Raw genomic sequence first — 23388 nt, 5'->3', positions numbered from 1 at the left:
GTAAAATACATAAAACCAGAGATTAAAGGCAATGATCGAGTGTACTTTTTCACTTCAGATAAGAAACACTTCCTTGTACCTTCCCTAAAGTTAAACAGCTGAAGTAAACTCATTTCTTACTGTGCTTTATGTAATCTCAGGCGCCTGCTGCTTGCAAGTGTGATACTGCTTCTCACAGGGCTACTTGCTGAAGAAAATAAAGTTGATCTGCACATCTTAAAATGGTACTACGCTTGCAGAGATACTGGAGAGTGTAGACCTTTCAGGGATACAACTAGGTTTGTCACCAAAACCAGCAAGATTTCCAATGCAACATTTATATTCTAAGATTTCAACCTGCTTGCTTTGGATGTTGAAGGCAGTCAAAAAATTGGACAAGCCAGATCTATTTTTTTTTAAGTTTAATGTACAGTTCTTGAATTTGCATTTACAGACTTATATGAAACTTGTCAGTGAGACAGCCCCTCTGAGCAGAGCTGTGCGGCATCCTCGCCCCTGTGCAGTGATTGCTTCCTTGTGCAGGATGTCTTAGCAAGTTAAAAGCATGTCACCCCCTCAGAAAACACTTTGGCTTTCTCAGACACCAAACTTAGGTATTTGTTTTTATGCTTATCTCTGTATCATTACAGAAATTGCCTTTTTATTTGTACATCTCAAGTGAAAAAAAAAAAAAAGAATTTTGGATTTGTCAAAGGAGAGTTTATCCATCTGATGTTTTTCAGAGTGTCTGGGAAAACCACATATTGAATAAAAGTCTCATCTGGTTCATCCAAACTTACCAGCTTTGTCTCAGTTTCCAGACTTAACTATAATGATGACAGGAAGAAGTGATGAATGGCAAAGGAATTTTTCTTCACGTGCTGGACATCTCTTGCAAAATTATACATTGGATTAATTTTCTGAGAGTCTCTTTATTACATGTCGATGCAAGTTTTCTCCACATGCTGTGCATATAAGCAGGTTGTATTTCTAAGAGATACTACAGCTGTAACATAATCCTATGTTAAAGCAACCATTTTAACCAGTGATCTGAGTTCACAAGCTAGAAGCTCTTTTGTCAGCCTCTTTAATAATGTAGCAGAGCAGATATACACTCCTCTAGTATAAAGATCTTAAAACCTTCCAAGGTGTTTACCATGAAATTCCTAATCAGGATCAGTTAAACTAGAGCTGCCTTCAACCCCACCTGGTCTGGCAAGCCTCTGTACGTGCACACGTGGTGTAGCCAGTTATTTTCATTGAATAGAGAGAAGAAAATCCAAGGAAAAGGAAAGGCTCAGTAACCTGTCATATAACCTCTTTGAAAAGTTACTTTACTGTCTACCAGTTCATTCCAGCTGTAATACTGACTACCAGAAGAGACCGGCTCATCAATCACACCTCTCTTTGAACAGGGTACAATGCCCATCTCTGTACAAAACCCTTCCCACAGCAAATGTCCTAAACCCCCATGTATCTTCACCTGGGTTAACACAAAGAAATATGCTAATGTTGTGATTATATTTATTTTAAAACCTTTAGCATGTATGTTAATGGCATAAGTTGGGGGAGGAAAATCCACTTTTACAGAGTGAGTCTTTTGTATTCTGCCTATACCTAAGAAACCACAGCAAGGGGCATAACAGAAATCAGAAGAAAGATTTGCAGGCTCCCTGAGCTAGGTCTACCCATAAGTGACTGTCATTGATCTGGGGGTCAATGTGGCTTCTTGTTGGGAAGAGTTCACTAGCATTCTACATTTTACATTGGCTTGCTCTTTAATATAAAGGCAGACCACAATGGATACTTATTGTACAGTCTTTTTATGGAAATAGAAGGAATTAAAAAGGAATTTTCAAGGGTCCGTTCAGGAATATGAAATAACAACTGCATGAGCTCAGAGAGCAGTGCCCTCATTTCCAGACTGCTGATAATACTCAAACATGAGCCATGTTGGGGCTGTGAAAATGTTATGATAACAAACAGTGAACATTAAAACTCCTCTGAAGATGTCTTAGTTACACAAGGTTTCAACATACTTTGTTTTAATTCTGTCATGGTTCTGTCAAGTTGAAATTTCCCATTTCATTTCAGGTTTTGTGTCCCTCTTCTTTTTAACAACGTGCCGTTTTTGGAAGTGCTGTTTCCATTTCATTGTAGTTTCTTTAACCAGGGCGAAATGTATTGATGCAGTGTCCTCGATCAAAGTCTGTATCCACGGAGCAATGTGGAGGTTGACAGTTCATGCAGGTTTGCTGTTGTCTCTTGGTTTTGACCTGACGTGTTGCAGCGTGAATGCAGTTCCAGTTCTGCTGGCACTTTTTTGCAGCAGTGATGATGCAGATACTGATTTAGAAGCATACAGGCTGCATCCAAAACCACATTTTAAGCAGATCAGCAGCACTTGATCAAATGATAAGATCAATTTTGGCTGATATTGAAAAGCTCTGACAATATTATCCATTATTCAGCCTACCTAGTCCCTGGCAATCAATTCTTCAAATTGACAACTTTCATCCCAGAATTTTTACAAGGGGCAAGTGCAAAAAGATCAGGCATTTGCCAACCTAACAACACAAGGCTGTTATATTAAAATGGCTGGTAAAACAGGAAACCACAGCAGCACTTCAGATATTTTGTCCCTTGCCTGGCTGGCATCAGTTCATCTGCACCACTGATGCCACTAACAGGTACAAAGAGTGTGGGATCTACATTGTCCTGCCTACAGAGAAAAGGAGGGAAAACAGGGAAAGCGACTGAGTATGAGTTCCTTGGTGAACTGTACTACATGACGTGAGCTTGGGAGTATTCAATGGCTATTGCACTGCATGGTGCATCATAGAGCAACGATTTTGGCTCTCTAGCCTGTTGAAAGGCAGTAAAGAAGCCCCTCTTCCCTTTAAGACTATTCAGTAATCTCAGATTTTTTCAGTAAAGTTACAGCCTATGTGTTGCTCATCTCAGAGCTATTTGCTACAAGAAAACACCTAAGAACTCAATTTTTAGGGACTTTGTTCACAGCCACATGATAAAAGATGTGAATCCAGAGATTTTTTTCCTAACAAGAGCTGAACATACTTGCCAAATGCTTGCCAAAATTGCCAACTGCTTGCTTCCTGCTTGCTTTATGGCTTCAAAGAAAGCTGCTGCTCCCTGTGCAACAGAGCATGGATCTTATATATGAATGCTTTCAGGAAAAGTCTTTTTGTAGTCTGGTTTTTGGAAGTTAAGTACTAAAATAATAGCTAGCAACCTGATCTGAAGTTGCTCTAGTCTTTTACTCATGATGCCTGCAAAACTTTATTGTGATAGCATAGTGGGGTTTCAGTCTTAGCACTTTCTCTACATATGAAATCTGTAGCTGACAGTAAATACACATACCCATCATCGAGCATCCAGCTGCCTCTACCATCCAAAAGAGGCTGAATGTGCAACAGTTTTCATTAAGTACAGTTACCAGTACCAAAAAGAAATGGTAAAAAGTAGTCTGTAAAAGTACAAAGCTCAGAGCAAGTGTCCAGAAAAGTGTGGTGGGTCCTTCTGTGGGGCTGGAGCCTGATGTGGGTTTTCAGAAGCCCAACGCACCGCCGCTCTCCTCAGGTCTGCAGTTCTTCTCTCTGGGAAGCAAAACCAGTTATGCATCTATTTAAATGCTCATGTTGCCACCTATTGAGCTCTGAAAGGGAATGACTGTTTTTTTCCCCTGCTATACTAGGGTCACCAAAGGAACCCCAGGGCTGCTGGAGCCACTTCTGCCAGCTGAAGTTCTTCAGATAAACACACCACCTCGACAGAAGAGGTGTGGTCCAATTCCCATTGCGTACACTGTGAACCTGAGCAAATGCCACCAGCTTCTCTCACCGCTTTAGTTCGCCGGTTCTCAGCCTTGCATGAGCTGAGACAGGAACATAAGGCTCATAAAGAAATATGGTTATGGGGGATGGAGGAATATATTAGTAATAGTGGTAGATACTGCATGCATGGGACACATGCTTACGGGGAGCTAAGTAGGCTTTGAAGGGGTTTGTTTTATTTCCTCTTAGTTGTTCCATTGCTGGTTTCTTTTTTTTTCTTTTTTTTGCTGGGGTGGGAACCTTTCATGTCTGTTCAGATTTAACAGTAGAAGCATAATATTTCTCAGACAGTAATGCATGTAGGTCACTGGCACTCCCCTTAGTGCTATAAACTTTTTGCTTCCTCCCTAGTGGGAGAGCTGTTCAAAATGGAGGCAGCAGAAATTCTGTTCACAGTGTTGGAGAAACATCTTGCTAAATGACATCAACTAATTTTCACCACTTAGTGGAAAGCAATAAAAAAACATTTCCTTTGCACTCGTAGGAGAGAGCCTTTAGCAAAGTGTTCGTACCCTCCTGAAAATCTGAGAGACAGAAGTGCTTTATTCAGGTTTCAAAACTGGAAATGGGAGATCAGAAAACACAAATGCCTCCTCTTTGATCATGCCTTGCATTAGATGATTAGCCCTGAAAGGTGAGCTGTTATAAAGCTAATTTCCAGAAAGAAAGCTTCTAAGGGCATGCTGTTGGCCGAATTCCTTATCTTGCAATTTTGCATCTCTTAGATCAAAATGGATCTCTCTCCTAACTCCTTTGGTAAGCCTTAGCTATGACAATTAATTTTGTTTGAAGAAAGCACAGAAACTTCTGGACACACGAAATGAACCCCAGTCCATGGTGAGCAATAGCAGGTAAGAGCAGATCAGGACCATTATGCCACAATACAGATCTGCCAGGTGCAAGCCATTCCCTTTGCCCCGTTTTCAAAGGCACACTAGTTCTACTTTCTTTTGGTTTGTTTCAGAGTCCATTAAAAAGGTCCATGTTTCTACGCTGCAGCTGAAAATCCTTTCTAAGGGAATAAATTGATGAATTAATGTTTACATCTGAAGGATGTCCCTGTGAAAAATTATAACATGTCAGCATTTAGCTAACCAAAGATTTAGCTGTACTTTTTTCCCCTTGATCACTTCTTTATAACGGAGATCTGTGCTTTCATTGGATATGAACTCTTCATCTGAAACATCTGGGCTTCTGTATCTGCAAATGAATCACAATGATGTATATATTTGGGGAGGAAGAAAAAAAAAAGTAATATTAGAGGTCTTAAAGATTTAGAAATGTTATCCTGTCTTCTTTAGCTTTGTTGAGTGACAAATAGGCATGTGATAGCATAAATCTCCATCTGTAATACAGGTTGTGAAAACAGCGTGTGTCCTATGATATACAGATGGGGGGGCTGAGCTGAAATTGCACACAAAACCTTATTTCAGGCATTTCCTTGTCTGTGAATGCTTGATATTGGCACTTTGGTTTGAGGAGGAAGTCTCACATATTTCACAAACGAGACGGGGGCAGGAGTGGTTTTGTCACATACTGTCACGGTGGCACAGACAGCTGTCTGGGCTGGGGGCTGTATTGCTGGTGCTGGAATAACATCATTGCTATTCATTCATTCATTCATTCATTCCAGCAAACTGGGTGCTGGAATAGCAGCATTGGCTTCACTGTCTGTGAGGACCAGGCTAGAGCAGGACGGGACGTACGCTTTGGTGCTTAGGGGGGCTTTCCCCTGAAGCTAAGAAAATGACAATTAAGAGCCTGTGCATAGGTGTCTGCCCGTGAGCTGTGTGTCTAGGCTCCTGCCAGGGCAGTGGAGGACGGTTCACTTGCCTTGCACACGCACTATCTAGTGCCACTTGAGGTGTCTTAGTGCACTTTGCCTGACCTCTAGCAGTCGGTCCGGAAGGCCTCAGGTCTCCCATAGATCCTCTATCATATCTACCTGAGCCATCGCAGGGCATCTGAGACACCCCCATGGGGATGGTGGATACAAGGGCTAGCTGCAGATCCTTGCCCTTCTGCAGGTACCTGTGAGCCAGGTAGGACAGCCTGGGGTCTCTAAAATGGCTCTAGATGCCTCTCCTTAGGCAACAGATGCCTGCCTGGGAGTCCACCTGAAGCACAACGACTCTCCCTGCTGAGCTGACTGAACCCAGCACCTCTCTGGCAGCGCTGGAGGGGAGCTGACAGCAGAGGACGTGGTCTCCGGAGAGTGGGAGACCCTCGGGTCAGGTGAAGGTGGCTGCAGCGTCCTCCCACTTCCTTGCCTCTGCTCTCCTTTCCTTCCAGCCAACACCGTCTCCCCCCATCCCATTTCTTTGGCCCACTCAGCTTCTACTCCCCAGGCTTTTTTTGTAGCAGCCTCACGGCTTCAGGTAAAGTCCCCTAGCATCTCTTCCCTTGGCCCCCATCTCCTTACTCAGCCCTGTCACACCTCCCTGCTCTGCACCTCCAGGCCCCCTCCCCAGTCACTCCCATGCTCCTCTCCCCTCTCTACCCCTGCCCCTGTGCCCCCCACATCTCGCTAAGACCCTCACACCCTGGTCTGCCCGCTCTGCCCACGGACCTGCCCCCACCCCCAAACACGCCCTGGGGCCGCACGTGCCCGTACGACACAACTGAGCCGGGTTACAAATATGAGCTAAACCCTGTGTGGCACAGGCGGAGCAAAGCGACAACCGGAGATGGAGAGACGGGGCAAAACCAGACCTCCATCTGTTCGTGTATCCAGTCCAGGAAGGAGGTGGTTCGGCTGTAGACGCCCGGCTTGTTCTTTTCTGCACAGCCCACTCCGAAGCTGGTGGTCCCCACCAACTTCCAGATACTCATATCTTCACATGCTAAAGGGCCCCCACTATCTCCCTGGAGGACAAAGAATTAAAACAAACGTCAGTGCCCCAGAAAAGGAGGGGAATGTGTATTTGGGGGAGCAGGGGGAGACGCATAGTCCAGTAATTCAAAGTCTCCTGTTTCCGCTCTGTTCTGGGTCCTGGGAAAAGCGTATGTTAAGCAGAAGTTGGAGACTTCTTAGAGATGTGTATTAGATCTTATTTTTCTTTCCCCAGTTAGCAGTACAGTACAACAGAAGTAATGTTGAAGCCTGCTATTAAACAACGTTTAGGTGCTGGGGAGCATGCCTGTCCTGCGGGCAGGGCATCGCTAATCTGCAGTCTCCGTGCCATGGTCTTGGTCCCTCACAGCTGCTTCTCTCAAAAAGCTCCTAGCTATTGAGCTGAGCCGAGCCCAGGGTTGCAACAAGAAGTTAGTACCCCACGTCCTTCCCTGCCTGCTCCCGTGTGCAGTCCTGCGCGCTGCTTTTCTGGCCCTTCCCGGACACATTGCTAAGCAGATTTGACTCAATGGACTCACATCTAAGTACTGAAGACTCCCAATTTATTTTGCTGGGGCAGTTTCCTGCCCTATGAGCAGCAAAGCCAGCACAACAACAGAGAAAAAGGGAGCAGGGCTCATTTTGTCACTTGGAGCCATATGCTAAACATGCTCCCTTTGGGCAGCTCTCCCAGGCATAGTGACATGCTGGTGCCAGGTACCTTGCTGGGACCATTGTGCAAACCAGTGCTTAAATGAAGATCCATGCACCTAATGCCTTTGCTTTGTCTTGTCCCATGTGTAATTGGGACTGAGCAAATCTGGAAACATGAATTTCCTCCCCAGCCCTTGCTCTTTAGCCATGACTAGCTGGGTGAGTCCACATTAGTGTGTATGGGGATGAGACCTGGCACAAGGTGGGCACCGTCATGACTCTGACAGTGATTTTTGAATCATCGCCACCCTGTGTTGTGAAGGATCCTCTGATCCATCACTGCTATGAACCCCTCTCCCCCAGAGTCATTACGAGTCGTCTGAGTTACTCAAACACCTTTCCCTTTCTTCCTTCCCCTGCCTCACTCTACTCTTTCCAAAATCACATGTTTCTGCTTCTCTACTGAGATATACTTTGGCTGCTTTTCACCACAGGGTTTCTACCCCTTGCAGGTCTCCGGAGCTGCTCACAGTGCAGTGCAGTGCACTGCATGGCGATTCAGTGCAGTGCAGAGGCCACAGCCAGGGCAAAGAAAGGATGGCACCATGCTGTAGCACATGCAAGAAGTTAAGAAATGTCTTAAGTAAATTTGGCTTCAGAAGTAGCAGATATGGTCCACAGAAGTATAAGAAGGGAATTGTAGTATATGAATGCATGCACAGTGACCGATATTCATGGTAAACAGATTAAATGGCAAAACCCCAAATGTTTGCCCAAGAAAAGCCTGGGAGTGCCTTCTGATAACTTATCACTCATGTTTTTCCGTTGAAGCTGTTAATGAGCACAGTTGCAGTTTGGAAACTTCCATACCTGGCAGGTGTCTACCCCTCCCTTTAGGAAACCGGCACAAAGCATTGAAGGAGTTATGATCCCACCGTAGACATCCCTGTGATTGCAAATTGCATTAGAAATCAGAGGAACACCTGCATAATTCATGGTGTCAGATGTATCACCTGTTGAAAAAACAACAAAAAAAAAAAAGAAAAAAACTGTCTATCTTTGAAGTTAATCTCTATTTATAAACAGAAAATATTTTAGTATATGAAGAATTGGCAAGCAAGGGTGAAAGAAATATGGTTAATATGACAACATACAAGTAAGGCAACTAGGTGTCTCATCACTTACAGAATCCAGTAACCAACAACTCTATAGAGCTGTGGATTATCATGGTATATAATATAAAGCTGTACCTCCTATGTTTCTGCTTCAAACTAGACAATCAATGACAGTAATGAACTTAAAAGCTAATTGGACCCTGTCTTCAATACTAGTGCCAAAACTTATTTTGAATCTATTGCCTGTTCTCTTAGTCAACAAATCATCTGCAAACATCTGATTTATTTTATTTTTCTTTTTTTTTTATTTTATTTTTCTTTTTTTTTTATTTTATTCAGAGTCTGAATGGATCATTTCTATAAATGGGAGTATTTGCACACTGTCTATTGTCAATTTATAGCTGACTTTTTATGTGGTAAACCTTGCTTTCATTTTTTTCCCACCTTTTGCTATTGTCTGTATGTGAGGTAATATGCTGTTCTTGTTCTCTGAACAATGCGAACACGTTAAACGAGATGAATGAAGAATGATAAAAAACAATGACCTGAGAACTCAAGCATTTTCACATGAAAGTGATTTGGTATGTATTACTGATTAACATGGCCTGTGAGTCATGGAAAAAAAAAATAAAAAATTTGTTTTTCTTTGTGACATTGTTCACAGATTCAATTTCTGCATCATCCAACCTGCTTGAAAATTTGTACATGCTTTCTCTGAAAACATGGATGGTCGATTCTTGCATTCATGCTGAGCTTTCTGTGCTTGAAGTTGTAAAGGACACAGCCTGTTTGACTGAGGCTGAGTGCAAGATTGTGGGCAGTGCTGCTGTCTACATGTCATTTTCAACCTTTTCACAGAGTGTACCCATCTATTCCTTGTGATAAGGGTTTGTACAGCACTTTTGCAATTCAGGGTAAGCATGAGATTTAGCAATATGTCTTCTTCCCCGCGCCCCAAGATATTCGAGAAAATCTAATGTTGAACAATGCTCCAGCAAAATCCTGTATTTACTGTATGTGAGATGTTTTCATGTAGTGTAATCAACAGCAGACCATTTCAAATACCTCCTTCCACAGTTGCTCCCCATCCTGATACCCAACACATTTTCCCTTCTGGGAACTGTTCACCAAAATTAGGCAGACAAATTGGCTCTATGTGACCTATTTTAAAAAAGAGAGAGATAAGAGAGAATCGCTTTTAAAATTCAGCAAAAAACTGTATGACCCAGTAAAACTTGAGGATTCGGCTTGCTGTGACCTTGTTATGAACACCACCCACTCCCCACACAAATAGCCTGGCAGTTTGGCAGGTCTTTTGTCTTGCAGCCAATACCATAGGTCTGGAACAGTACCCACACCAGGCCTAAGTAGTTTCAAGAATAAAGCAACAGAAGGAGGTGTTGGCAGGTCAATAAACTGAAGAATGAGCAAACAAGAAATGCACGGCGTACACAGCTGATGGGCAGATCAAAGACCCCATGGCATTTCTGGCCTTGGCTAACCGCGCCGCGACTACACGGCACCTCCTAACACGTTTTGTGCGGTGGCACGTACAAAGAGCCGTCTGTGCACATCTCTGCACTCTTCTGAAGGGACAACAAGATGTCCGGGGTGCTGTTTGCTTCCCACCCCATCGGCTCATAGAGTTTCAGTGCCTCTGCACTCCGGGGCACTGAATGCCGGGCCTCAAGTAGTGTTTGATGCTTGCAGGGCCAACTGTGATGTGTCGAGATGAGCTGGCACTGAGCGAAGGGACGGAAGATACGAGGTATTACTGGGCAATTCCTAGTGGTTCAGCTTTCCACAGTGCAACGATCCCAGCTCAAAGCATCAAGCCCCCAGCGTGGAACCTCCAAGCCCCCCCCAGGCTGCCCCCTGTCGCCCAGGGCATAGTGGGTGTCTCACTCAGGTGTGGAACCATTACTGTTCTTGACAGCATCCCAGACTTATTCCCGAGCAAAAGAAAACAGCACTAGCTGAGATATAAACCAGAACAAAATCCAGCTTAATTTTCATTCGAACTGGAAGTTTAAAGTATTTCAAGGGAATTGATTTAGGAACTGACAGTCTAGATGCATCACAGAGAGCCAGCTACCCATTGCAGAGAGCTCACAGGGATTAGGAGGTATTGGCAGGTGATCATTTAAATTCATACAATATTATTATACGTTATTTCAATTCACTAACTGTCAGCTGTAGGTAGCATCCTGCTGAGAAAATAAAAGTAGTTTTAATTTAAAAGCTTCATTATATTTGAATTGCCTTTTCTTCTCTTTGAAATTTAAGCTTGATTTTCAGCTTTGGACACTGCTGGATCTCCCTATACTTACAGAAAGGATGTGATAAAAACCTCTGTGACCTACAAGTAAAATGAGGTAGGGCATTTATTTTAGATAGGAAAAATATTTAGAAAGAATGAAGTTAATGCTTGCCTGTTATTAAATGCCTTCAGTAAGCCAATACCAGAATGGACTGGGAACATTTTGCAGAGCCCTGTGACCACATTGTTGCTCTCTGTGCCTGAATATCGAGCACAGAGGAATTCCTGATACTGAGGCTGGAGGGTTTCTGCCAGCGCAGTCTGAACAGGGATCGCTGCCTTGCCATCACAGCCGCAGGCTGGCTACATCTACGCTGCACATCTCACTGCTTTCAGAGGTGGTGGGGATCCACTCGACTGTCCTGGGCCGCGCATAGGGTGCCAACAGAAATTTCCCTGTCTGTGGCAGGAAAGACCCTTCTTGCTTTTAGCTAGAAAGTTGGGAAAGTCAAGTGAAAGCTAACAGAAAGAATTACCATTGAGAGTAAGCGGTGCTGTCAGTTTCATCAGTGCTATATCATTTCCCATCGTCTTGGGTTTATAATTGCGATGGTATATAATTTTTTCCACTGAATATGGGTGAACCTGGGTGTCTTGCTGAGTCACAAAACCAACCTGCACACTCCACGAGCTCGGCAAGTACAGGCTGAAACAAAGAGGTAAGAGAGAGAGAGACTTTTTTCAGTAAAGACTTGCACTCTTGCAAGAAGAGAGAGAGATATGGTTTAAATGTTACGGAGCAAGCCCGTGAAGTAAAGATAACCCAATCTCTCCTGCAGTTTATTTTTAAGAGAAAGCACAGTGCATTTGCCCTCCTCTGCAGCGGGCCCCCACACAGACCTGCTGCAAGTGGGGTCAGTGGGACACCCCCAACAAGGTGATTTATGGACTTACTCGTAGACGCAGTGGGCGGCTGTGATGATCCAGCGCGGGGTGATGACGGACCCTCCGCAGAGGTGGTGCCCGTGGAACTGCAGGCTGACCTGCCAGGGCCACTGACGGGGGGAGGACACGTTGCCCCCCACGATCCGTGGCCCGTAGCTGGCCCGTGTCCCACACGCTGCCAGAAAGCAAAGGTTATGGTCCACGGAGGAAACGCAGGCATGGTTTTGGTCCCCTTCAGCCCCTCTACTCCCAGCCTTGCTGAGGTTGGGAGGTCTCTGCAGCAGGACCGTCCCCATCACCGTGGCCCACATCTCGGGCTGTGGCTGCCCCCAGAGGTTTCTCCTCCTCCCTGCCATCCCTACAGCATCATGTCGGGCAGCTGGTATGGGGGCTGTGGGGCTCACATCTTCTCCCCTGCGGTCGTAGCACTCAGCTGAGCTGTAAACCCCACTGTTCTGCCCTCCTTAAATGCACAGGGTCCCAGGGGCCCCCATAGGCAGGCTGAAGCATCTCCCCTCCCCTGGTGATTATTTTGCCGTTGTTTTTTTGACTTTTCATATCCCAATCTGAAAACTAGCTGACATGGAGAGGTGTGGGATGAAAGTTCAAATGTTAAGACTGAACTTCCCTTTCCCCGTTGAGACGGCAAAGAGTTGGCTTTACAGCATCAGTCCGTGGACTCAACTCACAAACCTTAAAACGTCTACTTCCTACTGTGATTCTCACCAAAATCCTCCTGCTACCTGATGCTCCCAAACTACCCTCCCAGCCTATTCTTACTTCTGAAATTCTTTTAAATTTTGTATAAGAAATACAATTTTTCTTTGGTGTGATAAACTGACAGTATAGTATGCCCTCAGTACACAATTCCTTCCAATTCTTGCCATGCAGTGGATGAAGGACAGTTTCTGATTTTATTTTCCCTTTTCCTGATTCTTACCCAAACATTTTAAGATGATCACATTGCCAGAAGTGCATTCCTCTCTAAGATGAAAAGACAGTGCAGTATTAGTTCCAATTCACAAATACTGTTTTTTTTCAATATTGTGTCATCTTCCTGTACAGCTATGTGCACATCAATATAAGTAACTCATATATTGAAAGAAGTACAAAGCCATGTACTCATCCAATCTACTTAGGGCATTTAGCCGAAATACTTAAGTTAGGAGCTTAGACACCATCAGGAGCCTGCAGACCATATGCTGCCCTGCTGAAGACTGCTTCACTCTTACACGAGGGGAGGCTCATTAGCAATTTCCAACATGTGATCTGTAGTCTCCTTGGATCCATAGCTTGCTTCTCAGTGAAAGGTAACTAAGAAAAACAAGCAATTGTCAGGAGGAAGAAATGGACCATAAAAGGTTCATAAGCCCACTGGGAAATATCTAGGGATCTGTAAACTGAAACAAACTGCATCACAATGGAAAAAGATAAGAGCCTGGTGTCTATTCATTTGCAAAAAAAGGGATCATGGGACAAAAAGGCTTTTCAAATAGCTCATTTTAAAGCCTTTGTTGATTTTAATGGGCCTTGGATCAGACTCTTAATTCGTATTACAGCAAGGCTGGTACTGAACCCTGGTCTATGATGCATAACATCCCCAACCGCCTATGAAGTACTACATGCCTGAAAAAATAGGCAACAATCTCAAACTATTAGTAATTCTCCCTTACTGATTGCTCTCTTTCTGTCAGAATAAACAAGCTGAGGCATACCTGAGGTTTGTTGCGTTGTGCAGGGATGTCACTTGATCAGCTGATAACCAGTGGCTGAGGGACACGAAATGTCTTTGAAACTGTTTTTCAACTGCAGCCACAGGCAGGTAACCTGAACTCACGTAACTGCAAATAAACCATAAACACAGCTTTCTCAGACAGCATTTCAGTAATCTGTTGAAATAATTCAGCGGTTCAGCTAATGAAAACCCAGTGTAGCAACCGCAATAATTGGATTCTGACACTTCATGAAGTAATCCTATCCTCCCCAAGAAATACCTCTTACGATGTACATGTATTTTTGCCATAATCACATGTGGAAGTCACACATGCTGAGAGGCATTTAACCAGCAGAGAAAGTAAATTTTAATTCTAACATTGTAATAAAGCTTTTATTGTAACTGGTTGGCACATTTCCTGAAACACTAACAAGCTCATTGTCTCATTTTTCTAGAGTTATGTTTTGCAGCAGGGAGGATGAATAATTTGTAATTTTTTTCCTGTCCTTTTTGTTGAACAATTGAGATGTATTTTATTCTAAAGGCAGCAAGAATTTATTAAAAGAAGCTTTATACTGTTAACTATAATGCGCAGAAATCAGAATGACGCCATTGTAAGAAATGACAAAGCATCACTGCAAGTCACAACTTCAAACTCTTTCTCAGTTGTGAAAGTTTGTGAAAGAAATGGCATTTTTCAGGAATGGTATCAACGCAGTAATAATCGCCTTGACAGGTTCTTCTCTAATTGTGAGGTGGACCTTAATTCCTAACAGATGTCATGACTTGAATTGTACATATGATTTTTCTACAGAGGAAGTAAGAGAGATGGAAAATGCTCATATGTTTTTTAGTGCCTCTCTGACAGGCTGTAAGCTACTCGAGAGACAAGTAGGATTCAGGCACCTGCACCCCATAGGGAAGATTTAACCAAACCATTGTATTTAGCCATCATCCAGGATTTATAGCAGTAATAAATGGTATTTGCGGTGCACAAGTATTCAGGACTATTTCCCACATCATCCCAAATCTCCTCAACCATATCGTTCACAAAGGTGGATTGTTGAATCCATTTTTCTTTCTAAGCACAGACTAATACAAGATTTCATTAGAAAGATTGAAAACCTCAGAGTTTGTTCAAAATGCCAAACAGGGTTTCTTCCATTTCGTGTTCATACCTCGAGAAACCCAGGTGTTTGCAGGTAGTATTTCCATACTCTGCTTTCCAGTCGTCAGAGCAGACTGTTCGCCAAGATCCAGAAGTGAACACTTGCAGCACTGCTTTCTTGCCACTCAACCTGACTTTGAGATTCAGGAGAAGAAAAGCCTGAGTGAGTTGTGAAGAAGAACCGCCGGGTACACAACAGCATCAATGCACCACTGTGGCGTCCGCATTTCTTGGATCACTGAGTTTTTGCTATTTGTCTTTTTCATCGCTTGGATCCTTCGACAGAATTTTTCTGTGCCTTTTTTCTTCCCCCTTAAGGAAGGGAACCAAGGCACGCTGAGCTAGAACAGCCAGGAGGAAAAATTCTAGGCTCATGGGAATGGGTAGGGGATGCTAGCTCTAATACAGACGGAGAGCGCTGCCTTGCCCTCCAGTGAGCCTAAGCAAGTCTTGCTGATTGCAGTGAGTTGGAGCTGCAAGTGCTTGGCACCAAGGAAACCTACGATCAAGACACATGATGAGAGGTGGTTGACACCTCCCGCGCTGCACAGCACAGTCAGAGAGGTGGATGTGTTTGCACCCTGCCGTCCCTGGCCTCCCATGGAGTTTCCTACCTGTTTCCCTCTGCTCAAATGGGGCTGGCGTGTCTGGGCTGATGAGCGTGTAAAGGCTGGGGAGAGGAGAGACACGCAGGTTGGGAGCTCGTCTCCCAGGGACTCCCTCCCCGTGCCAGCCCGGTTCTGCTCAGCACAGCCCTTCCCCACGGGCAGCTCTTCACACCAGCCTGGCCCATGGAGCCGGCACTGCTGCCAGCTGTGCTGCCTCCGGCCAAGAGACCGATGGGGAAATACTGCCGGGGGCCCAGGTACAGAGCCATCACCCACAGTCCCTTTGTCCTGCATGTTGCCATGTCTTCCTCACACCTGCACCCCGCACCACCGCCGCTGCTGGGGCGCAGGGCCCTGGATGAGGAGGAGGCACCTGGACCTGGGAGAGTCCATGTCTACCTGGTCTTCCCAGGGAGAAGGGAGGCCATGCACATGGTCACTGCCGGACAGGGGGTTCCCCGCAGGCACCCACAGGCCAGCGTTATGGCACTGCAAAGGCAGACAAGAAAAGCAGACGTATTGCCCACAGGCTCCACTGAGGCCTGAAGCCTCCCTGGGGAAAACACGCCAAAGGTTGAAAGGATTGTGCGGGGTTAGCTGCAGCCAAATGCTCATGGTTCTTGTCATTCCTCGTGCTGCACAGACAGAAAGCTGTGCTGCCTCCTTGCCTGTAGGTGCAGGAGTCAGAATGACAAGTGCACTGATCTAAAAATAAGTTATTCTGTTTACTAATATTAGAGTCCTTTTCCCCCCAGTGGCTGCAAACACCACAGTCATCTTCCATAGCACAGGACAGGGAGGGACCATTTAAAATGGCCCTGTGATTCCCTAAACCATTACAGAGAGAAACTCTGGCATGGGAGCATACATTTCACGCATGAAGCAGCAAACTCCACAGTACTCAACGCACAACAGGCAGTGCTGACCACTCCCCTTCCCACGTCCCCTAAGATAATAACAGGCTTTTGCAATCTTCAAAAATGACACAACACAACTGTGTGCCAGTGAATACAGAGAGTGCTGTATATGCACACCATAATGCAGTGTTGGTATACCTTGCAGGCAGAGGAAATGTTAGCAGTTAAAAAGTATCTAGACTTCTAATGGGGAAACATGCCCAATATGGCAGTAGCAGTATTCAGCAATCATCACATTTACCTTAAGAGCAGTCTGATTTCTCAGAAACTGTAAATCAATACCTCAGAGAGGTTGTTCTTCTGAAGTGGTGATTTAGATAATCCATCAGTCTCTACCTTTCTTGTCTCACCCAAACTCTTTACAACATGCATTTCTTGATAACGTGCCAGATGCTACAGGAGGAGGTAGGAGGGATTTATAATCAAATTTAAATTACCACATCCGTACTCATCCTCCCCTTCTTTACAGTTGAAGACACCATTGCACCTGGCTGATTTCTGGATACACTTAAAGGATGATCGGCAGCGAAACTTCCCAATGCAGTTGTATTGGACTAACAAGAATGAAAGAAAACAGGGTGATGAAAACACACTTGGATATTAATTTAACACTTCTGACTTCCATTATCTGGCCAGATTTCTGTCTTGCTAAGGAAAAGACAACTCCTGTACTCTAGGAACTTTTGAAATACAACCTGGAGGTTGCCACATGCTGCTGCTAAACTTATCCATTAGTAATGACTCGTAGGATGAGTCAGCCTTGTTGTCTGTGCTTACTCCTTCCCAGCTCCCTCTACCCAGTTCATGTTTCACTCCAGGGCGAGTTTTTGCCTGGTGCCTCAGCCCCTCAGCAGCAAAGCAAGGAGACTGTCCTGGTTTCAGCTGGGATGGAGTTAATTGTCTTCCTAGTAGCTGGTACAGTGAGTGGCTGCGTGGTGCTTAGTTGCTGGCTGGGGTTAAACCACAACAGTCCTTGCAAGGGTCTCCCTTGCAAAACATGGCCAGTGCACTCTCTTCCTGAGGGGATGCCTCAACCTCCCGCAAGCTTATTCCCATTGCAGGTGTGAAGGCACTGCTGTAACATCAACACATTTGGCACCTAAACCTGGGCAGGTCACACTTTCCAGTTGCAACTAAACTCATTCTGCATTTTCTTTTCCTTTGTAGGAGTTGTTTGTGATAGGGGAAAGTTCTTTAATTCTTTGAGAACAAACTTAGAGAACTGAATTACAGGACAAAAATATGATGTGTGCTACCTGAAGCATCCCCCAATTTCTAAACTCTTAGCTCACCACCCAAGGGGAATCAATGAAGTTTTACTAGACAAAGGTTTCCTGGAGCTGTGGGTTCCTCAGTGTTGTGAATATTACACCAATCCTCTCATGAGTGCCAGATCTATTTTGTCCCTACATGTAAATAAAATTTAAAGCCATCACATCAACAAGATTTTTTGCTTCAGCAAACAAGCCACAGTAGCAGTTTAATTCCATCCTAAGTAAAAGGCTCATGAAAAATTAAGCATTTGAATGGTTAAGCGAGAACTTAATGAATAACTAATTGTACTCACCTCCCAGGCCAATGGCAACTGCTAGGATTACTGCAAGGAATAAACCACAGATATATGGAAAGTATTTTAGGGAGATAAAAACATGGCACATTGAAGGTGGTTCGATATCTCCTAGAAGCCAAACAGAGAGAACAGCTTCTGTGAAGTTAAACCAGCTTGAGTTTGCAATGAAAAAGATTTATCTAACATTAAACTAGATGGCAGTACTAACACCTGCATACACTTTGTGAGCTGACCTGACCTGGAGTGGTTCGGATCCCCTGGCTCAGGGGCTGAGAAGGCTCCGAGTGCTTTGGATGTGGCTGGTGCTCTCAGACAGCGCTTCAGCATTTGCCTTGCAAGGGGTCTGAATCGTACCCTTACAGAGCACCTGGCCTGTCCTCAATGCAATCGAGAATATGAGCTCTAAATTTTTGTTTTCCTGGGCTACATCACACTGCGAGCTTTAGAAGTATACAAGCACCTCTCCTGAAAACATGAGTCCCAGAATAAAAATGAAGTTCAGATCTGTTTTGTTTGTGTAATCAAACTTGTGTGCAGGGTACAGGTATACTCTCTGAAGACTTCAGAAAGCTCAAGTGGACTAATAAATTCTTTCAGTGGAAGTAGCAAAGAACAAACTAGGTTGAGTCTCCTCCTTATGACTGTTCCTGTCTGTGATGCCTTCTGACTCTTGCTGGTACCAAGCCTGTGGTCCCAGTGCTCCCTCCAGCTGTAGCCCCAGCTGGACACTGCTCTGAGCACTGTGTCTGGGACAACAGAAATCCTGGGACAAGGACAGAGGCCACAGAGCTCTGGCTTGTGCACCAGGGAGCTAAGTCCTGTGCATGATGCATTCCTTCAGAGCTGGAGTAACAGAGGCGCAGAAACAAGTAAGAGGAGCCTAAAGATTCGAACAGGAGCAAGGATATTGGAAAAAGACAGGACTAGCTAGTAAATAGGTGTTCAAGACAAGAAGGAGGAAAGTCACTGGTCCTTTTTGGACTTGGAAGCAAGGTTAACTGAAAATGATAGAAAGCTAAATTTGCAAAAAAAGGGACCCCCAAACTAGTCTTGAAAAATGTGAGGAAAGGCGTTCCATTCAAAGTTTTGCTATAAAGACAAGGAGACACCTGAGCAATGGTTCAAGCCTGAGTTTTGAGTTTTCAAGGAAAAAAGACGCATACAAAGTTAAAATCTATATCAGTAGTAATTGCTGAATACATTTCATGAGCTGGACGAGTCCTGTTCACCAACCACCTCCATGGCTGACCTCAACTTAGTGATATTGTCAATCTGGAAGACAGCAACAGATTCCACTGAAAATAATGAATGATTCACTTGTTTCAAGTGTATTCATACATACAAACAGCAAACTGTGGGAAAATGGGATACACAGCTCGGTCATGGGCACACATAGGAACTGGCAGAACCTTGTCTTCAATTATAATTCATGCAGCTCTTAACCGCCTCATTCTTCAAGCTTTGAGTTTGAGATTGGCAGACACTTAAAATTGGTCAAGGATGAGGAGTGTCTCCCAGTGCGTATAGACTGACAAGTAAATCCCAGCCTACACAGACTCTCTCAGCAGCAGCTGAATAACTGATGTTGGCAATGGAGTTGGTGTCTGGTATGCCAAAAATCTTAGACAGCTGTAGTAGCTAATGGACTAGAAAATTAAATTGCTCTATTTTCATCCTTGATGCTCAGCCTGCCCCTGTTGGAGTTAATGATTATTTTTGCCACTAAACCTATGGGAAGTAGCAAACATGCATGCTATTCCTCCAATGCTGCTGTAATTGTATATTCAGTTTTTTTAATAGACCAGTTTCCAGGTTGGTAAAATTTCAAATAAGCCATTCAAAAATGTGTCTGAAAAGCGTGGGCAAATATTTGCTATGTGGCTGAAGTGTGTGAATAATCTGGCTGTGAAAAATGCTTGCGCATGCAAGCCGACACAAGAAGTCATCATCTGTTAATACCCTGGCAAACCTCACGGCTGGGGGAGTGAGGTTGTGTTTCTTCTTCCTCTAAGGGATTGTTTTCTCTGACTGAGTGGGCTAGCATAGTTTTGCAAGCCTAAAGACCTACATTAGCCATTTAGATTACAAAAGTCAAAAAGCTGTGCCGTATCCCTACCAGATCCATTTGCAGTGGGGTCCACTTTTGCTTGTGGTATGCAGAAAAATCTTTTGAAGGAAAACTGAATTTCTGGTACTGGTGGTTCATCTTCTGTAATAGAGATGATTTCAAGACTTCCAGTAGTGGGATTTGTCTCTTGTACCTGACTCAACGGGAGAAAAAAGAAAAAAAGAAGATGATCACCTTGTAAAATGTTATCATAGAATCATAGAATGGTTTGGGTTGGAAGTGGCCTTTACAGGTCATCTAGTCCAACCCCCCTGCAATGAGCAGGGACATCTTCAACTAGATCAGGTTGCTCAGAGCCCCGTCCAACCTGGCCTTTAATGTTTCCAGGAATGGAGCATCTACCACCTCTCTGGGCAACCTCTGCCAGTGTTTCACCACCCTCGTTGTAAAAACTTTCTTCCTTGTATCTAGTCTAAATCTGCCCTTTTTTAGTTTAACGCCATTAGTCCTTGTCCTATCATGACAGGCCGGGCTAAAAAGTTTGTCCCCATCTTTCTTATAAGCCCCTTTTAAGTACTGAAAGGCCTCAATAAGGTGTCCCCGGAGCCTTCTCTTCTCCAGGCTGAACAACCCCAACTCTCTCTGCCTGTCCTCACAGGAGAGGTGTCCCATCCCTCTGATCTTTTTTGTGGCCCTCCTCTGGACCCGCTCCAGCAGGTCTGTGTCTTTCCTGTGCTGAGGGCTCCAGAGCTGGATGCAGTACCTTGTTATGTACTTAACCTTCATGAGAGGAGCTCTTATAATTAATTTACCAGCAAACTACTGAAGTTAATTTTTGTTCAGATTTCTCTAAGCACCACAGATACCTTTAATAACTCACACTGGGGGTGTGAATCCATCCCCTGCTCTTTAATTGCAATAGGAAACAAGAGAAAGACTAAAAAGCATATGACACCTGCGCAGCACCTGACAGGATACTCATGCAGGGCCCCACTGAGTTTTACTCCAGAAAACCTTTGATCGCTTTATACACAGTGAAAAACAAAACAGGCTACAATAGAATTCAGGGTAAATAGATTTGAAATGCTAATTTCTGAGTCTGGCTCTGCACAATGTCACTGGCAAAAGGAATCAGATTTTTGAGCTCACAGTGATGTGAAATACGTCTAGGTTTGTTAAAGATAGTGGAGCTGGTATGCTGTAAAAGCAGTGTGTTTGCAGAGTCAGTCCCAGAAAATGCTTACAATGACACATTATAGGCAAAGAATACGTGTTTTGTCTGTGAACACTATATCTTTAAGTCACCTGGAATATCTTTTCACCTTTCAGCAAACAACTAAAATAATATTTCTATTCTTTCATTTGATAAAATTTCATGTACATTTCAATGAACATAAATTAAATTTTATATAGAATCTGCTAGCTTTAAGGCAGAGAAAAGGACAGCTTGCTGTGCATGATTTTTAAATATTAAAAAAAAAAAAAAGCCTTCTAACTCGTACGTGAATTGTCCATCAGGAAACAAAACAGCATTGTGAAGTATACTACACAAAAGCTAAACACTGATGTGGCATTTGTTTAGAGGGTATCACATGCTCCTAAAGCTTCACTCACCTCTTCCTGAGAAGTCATAGTTAAAAGCAAAACTGTTTTCTTTCTTCATTATCAAAAGAAACCAAAAGGAAATTCTGAGGTTGCTAGGCCAGTCTGCTCTGGAAAGGTTTTCACTGAGCTGCCCACAGCTGCCCGTTCAGTTATCTGCTGCATACGGCATTATGGCAGCAGCCTGTGTAATTCAACCTGGTGAGGGGTATCAGGTAGCCCCGGATGGCATGGCTACGGAAAGGGGAAGATAAAAATTCAGCATGCTTTTTAATTAGCCTAAGAGCGTCAGGTAATATTGTAGTATTTGCAAACCTTTCTGTAACCCCTCAGCAAAGGAGCACCTCAAACTGCCCAGGCTCCCGCTTGCTCATCTTTTATCAAAACTCGTGCAGCTGAGAAGTCTGCTGACAGCTGTGGGTGGCAGAAGGCAGAAGCCCCAGGTGCTTCATCTCTTCGGCACACAAGGCCCATAGGTTCCCCTTGCTCTTCCTTCCCTTGCTTTAGCCCTTGCTGTGTGCTTGCAGCAAAGCGCACACTTGAAGAGGGTTTTATGAAAAAGACCCATGCTTTGCTTATGGATAACTTTTATAATTAAATATTGCACAATATTCTGGAAGTACTTTGCAAGCAGTATCTCATGTTTCTGAAGTATCAGCTCATTTGTACTCTGGGATCTAGAAAATGAAAATGTATGCTTAGCTTCATAAAATGCTCAAGAATAGTAATAATTTGGCTTGGGGTTTTTTTAGTAAGAGGAGAGATTGATGACAGAGGGGATGGTGGAAGGAAGAAGGAGGAGGAGAGATGAAGCAAAAAGCCATGGCAGTGTAAGTGAAACAAGGCTCCTGAGAGACAAGGGAAGAAATGAAGTTTTTCCATGGCAAAACCCATGTCCTTGGAACATGGCTACAATGAGGGAAGCTGTTCAGCCCCTTTGCTGTGCGCAATGGAAACTGGCACTTCCAAAGGAGAGGTCGCCACGTCACTGTTCACATCTAGACCATGATGTCAAGAGTTCTTCATCATCTTTTATGCCACTCTTTCAGCAGCCTTCCCTGGAAATGGGAAACACAGGGGGACATAAGAAAAAGAGAAAAAAAAAAGAAAGCAGAGAAGGATGTATAAAGAAAGCTGCACTTCTTGAGTTGCTCTCAGTGCTCTGATGGTCTCCCCGCCAGGCTTTAGAGACAAGCAGTTGGAAAAGCGGCCCACACTGGCCAAGTGCCCCAAGGGGAACTTCAGCCAAGGGGGAGAAAGTGAGGGCTCATTTCAGGAGACCAGCAGCTCAAGTGACCCTTTCAGTCCACACAGTGAGATGTCCTGTCCTCTCCCGGGAGCAGCGGTACCTTCAATGAGGACAGCCCAGGCCAGAGAAAATTGTCTCCAACCATTTCACCTGTTCTGGCCACACTGGAAACCCTGGGGACCAGCCAGCATGGCTCTGCAAAGTCTCCCATGATGGGACTGGCACCACTGGAAAGGACAGGCTTCTCCCAGCTGCCACCCTGAGCTGCTCCAAGCCCAGCCTCGGGGTCTGATGTCTAGATGTGACATTGGGTTTGACCTTGCACAGTTGGCCGCCCCATCGCCTTTGGCTGAGGAGACCAGAGCAGGAGCCATGGATGATAGGGATGGGAGGACATGAAAATTGAGCCCAAAAGGAAAGAATTTGGCCTGCAGACTAACTTCTTACATGCTGAAGGACATCCCTGCTTGCCTCCCCCATGCTGCAGTAGTAGTTCAGGTGGATTTCTTGGCTTTCAGAAAGGAATTTAAAATGAAAAGCTAAAAGATCCCATCTCAGACCCTTCAGCAAGTCCACCCTGGCTGTGGTGTTTACCTTTGGACTACTAGTCTTGTTCTGCTGGGGCGGATGGGGAAAGCCTGCAGGTAGCTTTTGCTTTTTTAGCCACCCTAAACCAAAAAATCGGAGACGCAGATGCTACGAAAACAGGATGTCAGCTTTTGTCAGAAAAGATCACAAGAGGTTTGAGGTGTTTTTTTTTTTTTTAGCTGCCTCTTTCTCTTTCTCTCTCTTTCATTTTCTTACTCCCTCCCTCCCTCTCACCCTCCTCCCACCTCCCAATTTCTGTCAGCA

General features: G+C 44.4%; 1 protein-coding gene across 1 annotated transcript; it reads right to left on the bottom strand.

The window, feature by feature from the left end:
• Positions 1-3575: 3575 nt before the first annotated feature.
• On the bottom strand, positions 3576-21317 carry TMPRSS3 (transmembrane protease, serine 3). Its single transcript, XM_010580288.1, has 13 exons — positions 21300-21317; positions 19734-19878; positions 17615-17725; positions 16485-16601; positions 14533-14656; positions 13356-13481; positions 12581-12624; positions 11650-11815; positions 11232-11401; positions 9501-9596; positions 8191-8333; positions 6546-6698; positions 3576-3596 (listed from the first exon to the last, which is right to left on the bottom strand). The coding sequence occupies exons 1-13, from the start codon at positions 21315-21317 to the stop codon at positions 3576-3578; spliced, it is 1434 nt and encodes a 477-aa protein (XP_010578590.1).
• Positions 21318-23388: the final 2071 nt, after the last annotated feature.

The sequence above is a fragment of the Haliaeetus leucocephalus genome, unplaced genomic scaffold (assembly GCF_000737465.1).
Source record: "Haliaeetus leucocephalus isolate CR32 unplaced genomic scaffold, Haliaeetus_leucocephalus-4.0 Scaffold702, whole genome shotgun sequence".
NCBI lineage: Eukaryota > Metazoa > Chordata > Aves > Accipitriformes > Accipitridae > Haliaeetus > Haliaeetus leucocephalus.
The sequence above is the reverse complement of the archived record's forward strand: the minus strand, read 5'-3'. Positions and strand labels throughout refer to the sequence as shown.

Bases quoted from the DNA above. Each gene is read 5' to 3' on its own strand.
- TMPRSS3 (XM_010580288.1), bottom strand. The intron at 12,625-13,355 runs GTATGCCTCAGC...TTTTCATCTTAG, and splicing joins CACAACGCAACAAACCTCAG to AGAGGAATGCACTTCTGGCA. The intron at 11,402-11,649 runs GTAAGTCCATAA...TCTTTGTTTCAG, and splicing joins GCCGCCCACTGCGTCTACGA to CCTGTACTTGCCGAGCTCGT.